The following is a 17546-nucleotide window of genomic DNA, read 5'->3' on the forward strand; positions in this document are numbered from 1 at the left end:
TTTTGACTTTCAATAAGTGATCAAAGTAAATCACATCTACTTGTAATCGTGTATCTAACTGTGTTGATATAAATTCTGTTAATGTTAACAAATTTGAATTGACTGACCTTCTGCATCTAAAACCATGCTGAGCATTATTAAGAAGTTTAACTACCAGTAAATAAATTAGGCTGTGGGGAACATTTTCAAATATTTCAGCTGGTGAAGAAAGAATTGCTATGGGTCCGAAAACTTTCAACATCGGATTTATCGGAACTGTTCGGTATAGGCGTTACACTCGTTGTTTTCCACTGGAGGGGATAGCAACTTGATTGCAAAGATAAATTAAATATATGAAATAAAGGCAATGCATGTCATTAAATCCTTGAAGAGAAAAGATGGTAATCTGTCTGCCTACTGAACTGGAAGATTTTAATTTATTAATACCATATTGAATATCCTGAGATGTGAATTTAAGTATATTTACATAGTTGCTATTGTGAGAAGTGTCATTATTGGCTTGGGCTGTATTTAGTTGGAGAATATCGGTAGAATACACACATGCAAAGAACCTGGCAAATATGCATTTGCAGATGATTTTGCTGATGCCAGCAGCTGCAGCTCCCGTAAAACTGTCACCCTGTAACTTTGCCGTTGGCTCAAAACCTCCTTTGGATCGAAGACTTGCTATATGCTTCCAGAATTCAAGCGGGTTAGATTTGATATTATTTTCTACGCGTATTAGATATTTTAGGCTTTGTAAGCCTAAGGCCCGGAATCCTCCTCCTCCAATTTCTATGTAGTTTAAGTTTAGTGTCTTTTATAATATCAACCAATATCAATATGATAAAAAGATATGTTGTCGTATTACTCGAAAGATTCAGCGTTCGATTTGGAAATACGAAGTTGTTTATGAAAGTGACACTAGATGACGTTTAATCTAGTATTATTTGTTTTTAATTGTACTAAGATGTGTCTGTGGTTCAACGCCATCTAATAGGAAACTAGGAAATTAGAAAACTAACTTTCATTAACCACAACACTTCATAATGCAAAATAAAATAATTTTCGAAGTAACGATAGGTGGCCAACAGGAAAATACAATGCTAATTGTTACCTTATTTGTAAGCCGACAAAGTTTGTTTTTATTTAAATGAGAAAAACGTTACTATCAAATTTTGATGAGAAGATTTTACTGTCCATATTTTTCTCATACCGGGCGCCTTATATGAAAATCGATTCTTAAGGAGTAAACTCCAATAAAAACGACCTATGAAGTCCGTATTGTTATAATTGAATTTGCTAAAAACAAATTGTTTCTGCTATAGTGACGTCTCAAAATGGTGGTCGGTAACGTGATATACAGATTATAAAACTATTATTTTAATTTTGAAAATATAAAAAATTCTCATCTCATGTTTTTATAACAAATTAGTATTGAATTCGTATTTCTCATGTTAAAAACTCTACTATAAATAACATACTTTCATAATTTAGTTTTGATAGATGACATTTGGCCTTTTAAAAATCGTGCATAGTAGCCATAATAGCTTTAGGCAAATTTGATTGAGCTCTCAAAAGTGTATCTATAATAATATAAGCTGTGATCAGGACCGTTACATAATGTAATAATTAACATAATTCACATCGAGGAATTCATGGAATCACTAGCAGTCATCTCGTCGAAGTACAAACATTGTCTGGTTCTTCCGAAGACCGAAGTATACTTACGTGAATTCTAGTAGCTATGCTCCACTTTACATGACCTTGCACGGTAACAGCGCGCAGTCGAGCGCCCGTAAAATGTAATTAGATTTTTATAGAAATTAATGTTAATAGAAAAATGTTTTATAATTTATAATTGTAAATTTGTATTACCTATCATTTCAGAACGCACTTAAATATTATGTTTTTTTTAACGCTCCCTTGAAAGAATCCTTTGGTCTAGAACTTTTTATTTAATATATAGAAATGTCTGCTAGATTATTCTATGTCTTTATAAATAAAACAAGTATTATTCTAGTAGTAAACAATTTATTCTACGCTCCATAATAATAAGCAAAATTAAGTTAGCTCTTAATGGCATGAGTCGATATTGGCATACCTAAGCGAAGTATCTAAGTTGGCCCTGTCTATTACGAGAAGACAGCGAATACATACTACTGTTATAAAGACCTTAGCCGGTAGAAGATAGCCTTCCTGAAAGGCCCGCAAATAATCAATCATTTTTTCCATGCTTCGACGTCTCTTCACTTTAGTTGGTTTCGGGTAAATCTAGGTTTCGTCACACTTATGTATGTCGAACACAGCATTTGAGTCATCTCCGTTACACCTTTCAACCATTTCAAGGAAGCCAATCAAAACGACGGAGATCAAAGAGACGGAGAAGTTGGGCCTCTGTCAAATTATGAGGTTTCCACCAGGAACATAACTTCCTGAACGCTAATTACTAATGGAAGATTTTGTGCACTTGACTCAAACCGATTCCTAAGTTTGTCCAAATCTTCTTAAGGTCATTCTTTTATTCGTCTATATTATATGCGGCGCATACTGATGTTATCTTCAGTCGTCGCCGTAAAAGGCCGTCCCCCACGCAAATCATCAGTGGCATTAATGCAACCACGTTTAAACTTATTAAACCGTTGTAAGAGGTGGCATGAGATGGGACTTAAATGACATCAAAAGTCATAAAAAAATAATTGTACGAAATTTTGACAAATAACCATTTCGTGTGACAGCAGAGATATATAGATAACGAGCGTAAATAATCGATTAAATAACTATTCTTTACCTTACAAAAAATGTTTAAAATTTTCGGTGCAAAACGGCGATTTCATACTTTAACAACTAATGTCATAATTATTATCTTTCCAACGACCGCAGTGTTTGCATACATTAGTACTCAATTGTTTGGCAGTTGTTATGTAGGAAGTTAATTATTTATCAACATTAGCATTAACGTTTACGAGTGAGAGGAAAGTGTAGTGTACTAAAATTATAACAGAAGGTGTTGTCCATAGCAATTTTAACCTACTCCAGGGCAACTACCAGTGTATTTTTGCCCTTTTTTTACTACAGTGACGAAAAAGGGCACTAGAATTTATTAGACTGGCGGATACAAAGCGGCTATAAACAGCCCAGTGGTAAGTACAGATGTATAGTACCTATTACCTAGTATTACTTCAATAATTAACACATTATAAAATTACTATGTACTTACTTATAACAAAAATTATTCGTGGCTACTCCAATAATTCAACTTATGACTTACTGAACCCGCGTAGTAGGTGTATATAACGTATCAATCCTATACTAACCACCCGAAAATTAATTGTCAATTGACGATTGATGTAATTTTATAAACCACCACGAAAAAATATCGATTTCAATGATGATGAAACAAGATTACGTATAATTGATAATTAAACGCCTGGTAATTTTTACATAATGATTATGAGTGAACATAGATTATTAGCGCGGACTATTTGAACAGGCGCTTTTATTCTCAACTGGTATGATGTACTTACAAAAAGGACTAAAAATTTAAGCCGGTTTAATTTTTCCTCCTCTTTTACTGACCCCTATAAATTTTTTCGCATAATAGCTATCTTTCCATGTCCATATCGTGCCAACTAATTACTAAATTTAGCCAACTAAATAGTAGCGATGCGATTACACAATATCACTATCGTTAACTATTTATAAAAAAAAGTATGTGAACCAAACACACTGACTTTGAAATTTAATTTCGTGCTTCTTTATTTCCTGTATGTCAGTGTGCCAGTTGGCAAAGGCCTCAAACCAACTCTATTCTTGGCTATTCTACTCCATGTTATGCCAGCAACCTGCCTGATATCATCGTCCCACCTTTTTTGTTGTCTGCGTCTTTTCCTTGTGTACCCATGTGTAATTATTAGGGGTTAAAGTATGAAATAGCCAACTTGTACTGAAAAATTGAAATTTGTTTTTTTTATTTAAAACATTTATTTAATCAAAATAATTAATATTATTATCTGTACATCTGTACAGAGCAAAATACCATAGGACATTAAATTATGAAAATAATTAAAGTTAACTAGTCGCGCCGTATCTACGTCGAGTAATTGTCTAATCTTTTTAACCACGTATGCTGCAGAACCAAATCTATTAGCCAATCCTACAATATAGGGACCCTATTGTAATTTGGAATCTCTCTCCGTTTAACAAAACTCCCGTAATCTCATTTTTGACATTGGGTACGGTAAATTTATACATTTCGCTTTCTTGCTATTTAACATCAGGTTATCAGCGCTAAACCAGTACACGATGTCAGACAGAATATCATTTACCTCATCATATATAACCTGGTTTCTTTTCACTTTAAATATCAGTGAAATGTCATCTGCGAACAATACTTCCTTATGTTTTTTTTTTTCTATAAGAATAGGAATATCATTTATGTAGATAAGGAAAAGGAACGGTCCAAGAATAGACCCATGTAGTACCCCACACTGAGAGAAGTCCCAGGAGAACTCCAGCCATTCACGTCAACCTTCTGAATTCTATTGTTTAAATATGAAATCAGAAGATCAAGCGCAGTTCCTTTTATGCCATAGTGACGTAGTTTCCTGACCAACGTTGAATGTTGAACACAATCAAAGGCCTTAGATAAATCACGGAAGGTACCAAGGTGCGTTCTATGATTGCTCCCAGGCATCGAAATTTTATTATTGATCAGCTCTACACCAGCATCCGTTGTTGAATGTCCCCTAGAACGTCCCATAGACAAATTGTTTCATTTGAAGTTACTTATGAGAATGAAAGTAATAATTAAGCATTTGGCTTAAAATTATATTTTCAAAAATTTTACAAAGGGTCAGCAAAACCGACACAGGACGATAGTTAAATATTGGTGTAATTTGACTAAATTTCAGAAGGTTAGGAAACATGCCATGTTTAATACAATTATTAAAAACTATTGCAAGGTATGGAGCTATGCCATCAATAATTAATGTTGATGTTTCTTATTCTATCCCCCCTCTTTGCTCTTCTATCCCCCCTCTTGCTTCTCTCCATTGCGCGTTGGCAAATAGCAATTCTATTATTTGTGTTTTTTATCATGGCCCATGTTTGGCATCCATACATTAAGATTGGTAAAATGCCAAAATTTAATAATTTTCTCCTAGCTATATTAAGGTTTTTGCCTTTAATTACTTCCCTCAGACCCCAATACCTTTTCTAATTGTTTGCTATTCTTCTTTCGATTTCTTTAAACATGCTGTCTTTGAGTGATATCCGCTGTCCAAGGTATATATATATTATATATATATTTTAATGTTCAACATAGATAATTTGTGACTCGCCTACTAGCTATGCTGATTTTATTTCCGTTGGTCATTACTTTTATTTTTTCGGGTTTTAACTTTAGTCCTACTTTTTCAATCTCCGATGCTAGTTCGTTTAACAATCTGTTAAGGTCTCCTACTACTTTAGATTGGGATCGTAGCAATAAATAAATCCTCACACCAAATTAGACGACCTGTCCAAGGTATATATATATTATATATATATTTTAATGTTCAACATAGATAATTTGTGACTCGCCTACTAGCTATGCTGATTTTATTTCCGTTGGTCATTACTTTTATTTTTTCGGGTTTTAACTTTAGTCCTACTTTTTCAATCTCCGATGCTAGTTCGTTTAACAATCTGTTAAGGTCTCCTACTACTTTAGATTGGGATCGTAGCAATAAATAAATCCTCACACCAAATTAGACGACCCTTCGTTGGATCTGGTAAATTTAAATTACATAAAGTGACTCTGTTCCTTTTATAAACCTCGTAACGTGCAACATTGGTTTTACTCTCATAATCCAAGATTACTTTAAGTTCTTTTAATGCTTTCAAGGCTGCCCAGCTTGGCAATTCTGGTCTTATGGGCAATCTTCCACCACTACTCCACAGATCTATATGATATTACTGGTCATCAAAGGTTGGGTCATGTCATGTTTTGATGTCAAGCCAAAGAATTATTGGCGTAAGGCTCCGATTTTGTAACGAATGATAACTTCATTCCGTATATATTCTAGAATTCTAGACTATGAGATACAAGAGAGAACGATATAATTAGTGTTGTGTCCCATATTGGAAATCATCAATATCAAACGACACTCGACAGCCCTTTAGCAAAGAGCCCTGCTAACCGAGTGCTGACGCCAGTATGGACAGCTAATCAGTCAATTATTGTTGTTGTGCGAGGCTCTACATTATATATCCAAATCAGTATTGTTCAAATTATTATCATTCTAGGAATAATGGCCAAGCATGTCCGCCATGTTCTATTGCTTTTTGTAATAAGATTGTTTGTTTCATCCAGTTGATACTTTATCCTAGGTTTTTGTTCAAGAGTCAAAACGTCGTAATATTTCATAAGAGTAAATTTTATCAAATCTCAAGGTTCAAGCAACTGCCAGCAATGTGTTGTCAAAAGTCTAAACACAGATTTTAAAGTTCATATTGGGTTATCAGTATTGATAGAAAATTTATTATTATTCATTCATCTTTAATATGTTGACAGCAATCATACGGGTATTGATTAGTAAATACTGTGGAAAATGAATATAACATCTCTGAGAAACGGATTTTGTGGATTTTCACGAATTCTAAATGGAAATATAGTAAAATCTTTACTAAGACCAAAACTTATAGTACAGAGAAAATGGTACCCTATTGTAAGTACAATTTTAACGCACTTATCTTTAATTTAGTTCATATCAGTACGGTTGGTATACCATTTAATACACTAGTATATATTCTGTGTTTTTGGTTTGATTCGAATTTCAAATCTTAACTTAGCTCATGTTACAAGTTACATTTTCAAATAGTTCTTAATTAAATAATGCATGTTGGGCTAAATTCAAAATTGATATCTGACTAATATTAAACTTTCGTAGTGTACTACTTATTTCATTCCAGCAAAATTAAGTAGAAACAGTAAGTTTTGATAATATAAAGTTTATTTTATAGGGTTATTAGTGTTGCGTTATTCGCATTTCAAAAATAATGAATATCGATTAGATAGAATGAAAACTTTGTTATTGGCTCATTTTTGTTTGTGATTGCGTATCTCTTATCTACTAAAGGGTTATTGTTTCTGTGAACTCTGCATAAACATCGACATCTGTTAGAATCAGTTGAATGAAGACAGTATTAGAAGAAGTACACTACAAATAGATATTAATTTAATTTTTTTATATTTTTAGAATTATTACAATAATTATAGAACATTTACATTAAGCAGTACCATGAATAGCAAGATTATGAATGGTAATCTGTGTGACACAGATCCTGAGCTTTATAAAATAATTAAAAATGAAAAGCACCGACAACAGCATGGTCTGGAAATGATCGCTTCTGAAAACTTTACCTCCATACCAGTTCTTCAGTGTCTAAGTTCATGTCTTCATAATAAATATTCTGAAGGCATGCCAAACCAAAGGTAAGTTTTATTTAAATTTTTTATTTTGTTTTTCTTTATTATATTTTCCTGTTCTCTTATTTATTGATATATTACTTATTTATGAGATGGGTTGATATTGGAGAAAGCCTGGATTAAACTAGAATGACTGCACAAATTAATTGATTCAATGTGAATGTAATTGCTGGGAAAGGTTGTCATTTGAACACATTCCACAATCAGATTGAGGATATGTTGAACTCGGCTACTACCAGAAACTCTGCTTCATGTTTTTAAAATTAATGTTATTATATTTTTTTAAATAGCTAATTAAATGCTTGCAAAATATTTTTATTTATTTACGATGTGTGTTAACTTTCTAAATATGCCATGCTTAAATTTTCAGTAATAACAATTATTATGATGTATCTGCTGTTCTCAATAACTTTTGTTTTTATGTATTAATTTACATTTACTTTTTTTTTGACTCACTTGTTTAATTGTATATGTAATAGTATTGTTGTTGCATGACTTTACATATATTGTAGTTGAAATTATGTGTTTAACGATGAAGCTATAAATGTTGATTTAAAAGAGTGGCAATAAGTTTCTTGCCACTTCTTATATTAAAGCTCAACCTTTTCCAAAGTAGTGGTAAATGTAAAAAGGAAAAAATGTCCTTTGTGTGACCTACATAAATAAAAAGTGATTTTGCCATTGTGGAGATCAAAGATTTACTGAAAAGGAGTCATAATGAAAATTGAAGCCAGGAATAAACTCAGAAAGACACCTGTGTAGAATTTGCATAAAAAGTAAAAAAATAGAATAAACATTACTCAAATAGGCTTAATCTAAGTGCTTTTGTATCGATAGAGAAGACATGGTCGTATGATTGTATTGTTCTCTTCAAGGTCATCAGAGGTTTACATCGTTGGTAAATTAACTTGAAAAGCTAGTATGGCAGTACCTGCCTACCCCATCCCATAAAATCGGCTCAGTTACAGTAAATGACCAGTGAATACCTTATGGATTTATAGAATAAATGTATAATTTTATGTATGTCTTTTTCATAACATCATTTTGCAGGTACTATGGTGGTAATGAATATATAGATGAGATTGAAATATTGGCTCAAAAACGATCTTTAGAAGCATACAGACTGAAATCTGACGAATGGGGTGTTAATGTCCAACCATATTCAGGTACTTTTATAATAATATATGAATGTCAAGCAGCCTTGCAAATAAATGTGGATAATATTATCAGGGCCGGATTTAAACTTAATGCCGCCCCTGGGCATCGGAAAAAAATCCGCCACAATAATTTATTTAAACTTATAGTTTATGTATCTTATTTTTCAAAACTAAAATAAGTAATTTGTTGCAGAAACCTTATCAAAACAAATACTAATTAATTTTTTTGTAATTCCAGAAAATAAAATAAACTATTATTATTTTAAATCTCCAAGGGAATAAATTGATTAAATCGTTTTTATTTTTAATTTTTACTAAACATGCCAAAATTATAATTTACAAATAATGGATAAATTGAATTTCTTGAATTATCAATTAAACCAAAAATTATTAATCAACAGAATTAATTAATTATATTGAGCAACATTGATAAGACTAAAAAAATTTTATTTCACTTTCAAAATTTTGCCGCCCTGGGCGCTTGCCCCAACTGCCCCTAGTGTAAATCACCGCTGAATATTATAATATATCCAAATAAACCAATTGTAAGCTAATTGTCTATTTGTAAACATTTTGCATATTCTTGGTTTATTCTCAGGTATAACTTAATGGCAATTTTATTTGTTAGGCCATAGGAATTTAATTATTTTTTTTTTTCCTATGTACTTTAGTGTGCTGATTTTTAGTATTCCATGACTGAATTAGTTTAAAAAAAATTGTTTCACAAATTTACATTTTAGGTTCTCCAGCTAACTTTGCAGTGTATACTGGCATTGTAGAGCCACATGGCCGCATCATGGGTCTCGACTTGCCAGATGGAGGCCATCTAACTCACGGTTTTTTCACACCCACAAAAAAAATATCTGCTACATCCATGTTCTTTGAGAGCATGCCATATAAGGTAAGTTGGTCACAGTTGGACAATAAATAAATAGTGTGGATTTATGAAACCATGGCGCAAGTGAATTTTTTTTCACAAAGTAACATATTAATATCAGCATACAAAAAACAAAGTAAATATTATGCTTTTCATATTTAAAAAAATAAAATATATTGTAATAAAAAAACCCTTCTCAGGAGATGTGGGATTCCTCTCGGAAAAATGTGCCAGAACTTAAATCTGACTTAAAAACAGCAGTTAAGATTAGTGATACACTTCACCATAACTACTACGCAGCCGATTGGAATGCGCCATGCCATAGATTTTTTTGGATTTCATGATCTAATCTAATGATTTAGATGAAAAAATTAGGTGTTATATCCCTTTAATAAATGATGAGTTATATATGACGTAGGAAGAGTTATTTAAAATAGAATCTCGAATTGGTTTGTTATTGTGGTATATTGTTGTATAATATAACATGTATTGATATTTTTAGCTTAGGATGCATGTGTTAATGTTTCCCATTAGTAGAGATTTTTCCACACTCTTTTCTCCTTTTTTTAACCCAAATTTTTTTATTTAATTTTATTTCATAAAATCCACAGCATGTTACATCACTAACTAGCTAGATAATATAATAAGAAACATTAGCCAATAAAGACAACAAAAACATCTTAAATAAGTACATTTTTATATAAGACTGGCTGACCTGACAGTCGTTGTTCTGTCAATAAATGGTTCGAGAGGTATGGTAAATGTGTGGGTGGGATCGTGACACGACTAACTATATATGTAAACCTTCCTTGAGCTTCAACAAATCAATTACAAAAGATTTCATTGAGATCGGTCGAATATTTTAGGAGTTATTAGGAACATACAAACATACATTCTCTTTTATATATATAGATTTTATGGCCTGGTAATGAGACTTGACCTTGGCCACCTACAAGAGATTAAGAGACAGAAGTAGTACGCATTTTTGTTTTATGTAAGAGATACAATAAGATGCAAAGGAAAGCGAATCTATTGAATCTGTAACCGATTTTGATTAAGCAGTCGTAAACAGTCAGTCACTCTTGGAAATACCTCCTCAGTAGTAGCTAAAGCACACATTGTCAAATCAAAATTGGTCACGTAGCAGATAGTATATTCTAAGCTTATGATCGTATGACAATTTATATGAGTTCATTTTAGATAATTGTATGTCTAGATAGCCTCTTGCTGCTAGACAACCGATGAAAACAGGCCCGGTTTATTACTTTAGTGTGGTGCGTGACAAGCTGCATCTTACACTCTTGATTTTTGAGTCAATTTGTGTTTGTGTGCGTGCATTGCTCATAATAGAGGTTAACTGTCAACCACACTTTTTTTTCGGAGTTTTCACAGCTGTCACAATCTAGACGCATAAATGATCTAATAAATAGTTCATATTTAAAAATCCTTGTTATATAATAAATATATAACACTAATTTTTTAATAATAAGTGCCTACACATAGATTAACTGATTATTGTATTGTTCAGGTTGACCCAAAAACGGGACTGATCGACTATGAAAAGCTGGCAGAAACTGCAAGGCTGTTCAAACCTCGTCTAATTATTGCTGGCATAAGTTGTTACTCAAGGTGTCTCGATTACAAGAAGTTTAGAGAGGTGGCAGACGAAAATGGAGCTTATTTGTTAGGAGACATGGCTCACATTTCCGGCCTAGTTGCCGCAGGTATTACAACATTCCATACCAACTTTCTATTGTTGCTATTCACCGTCCGATAAGATTGCGCCGATATGCATTTATTGAAAATAATATACTGTTACTTTTTATGTACAAACGAGTGGAGTGAAGTTACTTAACGATAACAACGTAGCTCATATCACAAAAGAAATATTGAGTAGGCATTTATATGAATATGTGCATTGGAAATATTCCGAATAGATTTTTTTTCATGGATGGCTTGACTATTGGCAAATTTCCAACCAATAATTGTTATGAATATGTAGTGTTGCTAGACCCCCCATAAGATGGATCAAGCCTTTTATGCCTTTTACGTTGGATGAGGGCAACACAGGACTGATCAAAGTCAAAGTCAAAAAATCTTTATTCACTGTAAAACTTTATGAGTTATTTAGTGCAAGTCAGGATGAAGTACAAAAGTTACAATAGCATTCAAATGAGTATAACAATATTCATTAACAAAATTTAGAACATTAATTCCAACTATCTTTATCATTCAAATAATCTTTCACATTATAATAGGATTTAGATGTTAATTTATTTTTTACGACACACTTAAATTTTTTAATAGGTATCTAATATTTTAATTTCATTTGGGAGTTTATTATAAAATATAACACAATCCACTTTAAAAGATTTAGCAATTTTACAGAGCCTAGTAGACGGAATTGCGAGTTTGATGTTTGTTTCGAGTATTGACACTGTGTACATCACTATTCTTTTCACTTTATACACGATCGTTGTGGAGATCTTTGGGGGAGGATGATGATCATGAATTGTTAAGTTACTAAACAGACTACTTATGCATTCTAATAATATTGATAACATTTTTATTGCATTTATTCTTTATCCGAAAAAGCACCTTTTTTTGTCATAAGATAAGATGGTTCAGATTGGCCACAATAAAATGATTTCTTATCTACTGTAATGGAGTATGCATATAGAATTGAGTTTTTTGATTGTTATATGTGTTAAATGTTGCAGAGACTATTTTATTCTTAGTTATCTTGTTTTAAAATATAATATATTTGAAGTCAGTATTTTTAAGTCAGATGAAATCATAATATCAGTGGGCTGACCTCTACTCGGTGAAAGGAATATTCCTACCAAATTTCAAGTCTCTACGCCTTATGGTTCCAGAGATATCGTGATGAGTCATTACAGAGGTAGAAATCTCTTATTTATATATCGATATAGGAAGCACAAAGAGGGTGTTGGATATTTTATTCCTCAGCAACCACAGTAGGTACAGACCCCCATAATATATCGTTGGAAAGGTCTGAGAAAAGCCTAAAAATTTGATTTTGGGCTTCTAGGGGGTCCGTATCAAATGTTATTCAGGTTTAAACATTTCCCATAGTCTTGAAAATGAGGTTTGTTCACTAGAACGAGCTAGTCAGGATTTTTTCTAAATTAACTACCGTTGTATGCAGGGTTGTCACTAGTAAATACAAAATTGCATTTGTTTTTTGATTGGATTAGAAGTCCCCTCAATCGATTCGGTGATTAACTTGATTCTCAAACTGAGGCTGAATGTTATGTTATGTGCAACCATTACTGTGTTTCGGTCTGAAGGGCGCCGTAGCTAGTGAAATTACTGGACAAATGAGGCTTAACATCTTATGTCTCCAGGTGACGAGCGCAATTCTAGTGCCACTCAGAATATTTGGGTTTTTCAAGAATCCTGAGCGACACTGCATTGTAATAGCCAGGGCGTATAAATTACCAACAGCTGAACGTCCTGCTCGTCTCGTCCCTTATTTTCATTAAAAAAAATGTAGACATTACAATTCACGATTTTATCAATAATTATCTACATATTAAAAAATAGCAAAATTTATGAACTTTTAAAAGTTATTAATAATTTTCTAGTGTCGTGTAGGTATCATTATAGATTTATTTAATGAACTCCAAATAATATATATATATATATATATAAAACAGTAATATATTATTATGATTACATAGTTGGTATAGATTTAATAATTATTTTGATGAATTCGTTATCTGTTTGTTATTATTGCGAGATATTATACTCAGACGTAACCGCATCTGTTACTATGAAAATAAATTGTAACTCACAATCTAATCTAGTTTGCAAGTAAGTGAAGGCAAACTTATGATAAGAGCCAATAACAAGTAAACATTATGATGCAATGATTTGTAGTTAACTGAGGTCTGATTTCGTGTAAGCCATATTGTGATTCGGTCTGAAGGGTGTCAAATCACTGGGCAAATGAGACTTAATATCTTATGTCCCAAGGTTACGAGCGCAATTATTGTAGTGCCGCTCAGAATTTCTGTTTATGACTATACTGTAATGGGCAGGGCGTATCAATTACCACCAGCTGAACGTCCAGCTCGTCTCGTCCCTTATTGTCATAAGAAATATCTTAGATATACAAATTTCGTGTTACGTTGATTGTCCGCGATGAACTCCTAAACTACTGAGCCGATTTTGATCAATTTTGCACACTGTGTGCAGTTTGTTCTGACTTGAGAGATAAGATAGATTTTTATTGTGACTAGTGAGCCTTAATATTTTTTAATTTAAAATTTTCATTTGTGTAATAATTGTATCAGATAAATTTTAGACGCACAGTTTGACAGTTCTGTGACATTATTTCGTTACAAGATAGGCAAAAACTAATTAATAATTGTAACCTTCTATAAATTTCGTAACCAACATTTTTTTTTTAATTTTGATATTAAATTGTGGTAGCGTACCTACTTTGCCATCTGGTAGGAAGTCACTAGATTTCATTGCTCTCTACAGCAAATCTGATCGAAAAAAAACTCTTTGGCCGGATTTCTCCCGTCCATTTCCTTCGCATGACATGCCAAAAATTAGGATATCATTCCCACCATTTGGACGTGCGGCGTACCTCCACAGTGCGGTTTCCAAAGAACTTTTTTCCACGTACAACCAAGATGTGGAATGAGCTTCCTTGTGCGGTGTTTTCCTGGACGATACGTTAACCTTTAAATAAAGTACGTACACTTTCTTGATCGCTCCTGTGATTCCTCTGGTGTTACAGGAAAATTTGGGTGGCTGTGATTACGTAAAGTCAGGTGACCCGTGCGCTCGTTTGCCCTCGACTTCCATAAAAAAGTAATTTGGCAGTTCTCTCTTAGCGAATGTAACTTGTGAAATCACTGGTCTAAGAAGTCTTATGTCTTAAAGTGACGAGAGCAATAATTATTTTATAAATTTTCAAGAGTCCTCAGCGGTACTATATTGTAATTGACAGAGCGTATCTCTTACCACCATGCTGTTACTCCTTTATAAAAAGAAACTCATGCTTATCTTTAGTGCAAAAACCACATTTAGACATTGTACACAATGACGTTCTATTCACATAAACATAGCGGAACTGCAAAAGTGTGCTTAAAAGACAATGTAAGAACACTTTAGTCCTTAGGTGTGTGTATTTTGAATCATATCTGAACTGAATAATATAGCAATTAATAGCATATAAACTTGTGGCTTGTGGCAGCGGTGATTTGTCTATATGTTTTAAATGTCATTGATTGAACAACAATATATTTGCTACCACAGCCATTGCATTCTAACAAAGTAACAACAGATGTATTAAGTTTGAAACTTCTGATACAGGTGTCATACCCAGTCCATTTGAGTACTGTGACATTGTGACCACGACAACTCACAAAACGCTGAGAGGGCCCCGAGCTGGTGTTATCTTCTTCAGGAAGGGTGTACGTTCTGTCAATGCTAAGGGAGAGAAGATTATGTATGACCTGGAGAACAGAATAAACCAAGCGGTATTCCCTGGACTGCAGGGTGGTCCCCACAACCATGCCATCGCAGGTATTGCTACTGCCATGAAGCAAGCAATGATGCCGGAGTTTAAAGAATATCAGTTGCAGGTAAAGTTCTCTACTACCCTAATAATTGCTCAAAACTATTTATAATCATTTTCTGTCATAAATCCTACTACTCCACAGCTGAATATCAAAGCGATTGGACAGCCTGGGACTAGATTATGATTATTTTACAGCAATAACAATGACAGTTTATACAATATTGCCGTTTCTCAGAGCGCCATTTGTATCCGTAGCGGTGGTAGTGTTTGAACTGACATCAAAAATAATTATGAAAGAATAAATTTAGAGAAAATAAATTCCTTTTTAACTAATTAATTTTATTATAGTGTTTAATGGAAACACTTATGAAGAGTTGATTGTCTTATTACACAGCATTAGGCATCTGAAATTTAGACTGTGTATATACCACAAACAATAATTATTAAATACTTGTCGGTTATATTACCTGATGTTGGTACTGTCACTTCATCTCTTTCATGTCTCATCGTTTCATCACTATGGTGTGCAAAACAAGCATCTCTAAGATATTATTATTATTATTATTAATAAATAAACAATGATTGATGTAAAGGTGTTGTGTTGTGATGCTTATTATTGTTATCGTGATGAAAAATCTACGAAAGAAGCTGGATTAAGCAAAAAAGTAAAAGTTTTTTCTCGGAACTCTTATTGCAAAAAAAACCTCACGGTAATGAAACTGCAAACCGTACTGACGCAACTGGGCGAGCGTGAGGGGGTGAAGGGAGAACGGGCGGGGGCTCCACGTTTCCGCGAGTCCAGAGAAAATGTGGCCGTGTAGTAGCAATATAGTGGTTCAAAAATCGGTTAAAATATTTAAAAAAAAAATACGTAATATTATTGTTATATGTATCTTGTACCTTTAATTATCATTCAACATTATGTAGATAATCTTTTTTTTTTTTTAAATATTAATATGTTGATAAATAATGTTATTTCCATACACTTAAAAAATTTCAGGTTATAAAGAATGCTCAAAGACTGTGTGAGGGTTTGAAGTCCCGGGGATATCAAATAGCCACAGGTGGGACAGATGTGCACCTGATCCTAGTGGATGTCAGAAATGTGGGCCTAAATGGTGCCAAGGCTGAGCGTATACTGGAGCTGTGCAGCATTGCGTGTAACAAGAACACAGTACCAGGAGACAAGAGCGCCCTAAATCCAAGTGGTATTCGATTAGGTGAATTCTTTAGATCTTTTTAACTTCCACAAAAGGCAAAATCGCAAGTGGCGGCCCACCTGATGGAAAGAGAAAACCGCCGCAAATTTTAAATTCATAAAAACGCGTGTCTTGTGACGTGAGGTTATACTAATTACAGAAAAATTACTGGCTTTTTAGGTTATAAGAGATTGTATTTGTGACCACCTCTACAATGTGCTTGTCAAGATACTTTCTTCCATACACTGTACATTTGAAGTTAGTCAAACAAGCGACTGGAGGTGAAATAATCAAAAGAGTGCGGCTTTGTATTAATTAGGATAGATATGAATAGAATTCTGAGCATTTGATAAAATAAGTTGATTATTGCTTATTTATTTCTGATGCTGTGTTATGTAGCAAAAAATAAGCCTTATGATGAAGTCCTTGTATCGGTATGATAAACCTACAGGGCATTTTTTTTCCTGTGTTTCGAATCCTGGTTCAATCAGGAAGTTATTTAAAAAGGTATATGCCATTTAAAATATTTCTTAAATTAAAATAAAGTCTTCTTTCAGTAAAATGTTACATCTACAAAATCTAAGGTCCCCTCCATGTGGCATAGCTGTGATGGGGACCCCTTTTATATAAAAATGAAGCTTTTAAGTTAAGCTTGACTAATTTTATTAACATCTATAATTATCTCTTGACAGGCACACCAGCACTTACAACTAGAGGGCTAAAGGAAACAGATTTCGACCAAGTTGTTGATAATATTGATAAGGCTCTGAAACTTGCACAGGAAATAACGAAGATTGCTGGACCAAAACTTGTTGATTTCAATCGAGTTTTAGAAGAGAATGCTGAAGTACGCTCGAAAGTACAAAATCTGAAAGAGGGTGTTGAGAAATTCAGTGGAAGTTTTCCTTTACCCGGATATGAAGACTTCTAATTAGTAATTTAAAAAAGTTACTAAAATTTATAATGCATAAGTTATAATTAGTTTGTATTTCAAAAAGAAGCTATTACCTTTATTGTTTAATTAGTGTAAGCACAATATTGTTGCCAAGCATTTTTGCTTCTAGATATTTAATTTTTATATCAAGATCTGTCAACCTTTGAATACTTTTCAGGTTTATATTAAATCTTATTTTTAATACAATTGTTGTTTTTTTTATGAAATCCTCAAGATTAGAGTCAAATTATTTATCATGTCATTTAGTTGTATCCTACAAATAAAACCCAAAAGAGAGCCAAAAGAAACTAACATGCCTGCGTGATTTTTGTAGTCTCATAACAGACCAATAATAATTCCAGAGTTATT

At 33.0% G+C, this 17546-nt stretch overlaps 1 protein-coding gene across 3 annotated transcripts; it reads left to right on the forward strand.

Annotated features, from left to right (window-relative positions):
• Positions 1 to 3107: 3107 nt before the first annotated feature.
• Positions 3108 to 17384, forward strand: LOC126979216 (serine hydroxymethyltransferase). Of its 3 annotated transcripts, XM_050828483.1 has the most exons (9): positions 3108 to 3122; positions 6536 to 6689; positions 7221 to 7456; positions 8501 to 8616; positions 9348 to 9508; positions 11013 to 11208; positions 14837 to 15108; positions 16045 to 16264; positions 16936 to 17384. In XM_050828483.1, exons 2-9 carry the CDS (start codon positions 6573 to 6575, stop codon positions 17172 to 17174), a joined length of 1557 nt encoding a protein of 518 aa, XP_050684440.1. In that variant the 5' UTR covers positions 3108 to 3122; positions 6536 to 6572; the 3' UTR covers positions 17175 to 17384. The 3 variants fall into 3 exon arrangements, with proteins under 3 accessions (XP_050684440.1, XP_050684439.1, XP_050684441.1); XM_050828482.1 differs by lacking the exon at positions 3108 to 3122 and having other exon boundaries at positions 6506 to 6689; XM_050828484.1 differs by lacking the exons at positions 3108 to 3122; positions 6536 to 6689 and adding an exon at positions 6788 to 6951.
• The last annotated feature ends 162 nt before the right edge of the window (positions 17385 to 17546 follow it).

Source organism: Leptidea sinapis, chromosome Z (genome assembly GCF_905404315.1).
Source record: "Leptidea sinapis chromosome Z, ilLepSina1.1, whole genome shotgun sequence".
NCBI classification, from domain to species: domain Eukaryota; kingdom Metazoa; phylum Arthropoda; class Insecta; order Lepidoptera; family Pieridae; genus Leptidea; species Leptidea sinapis.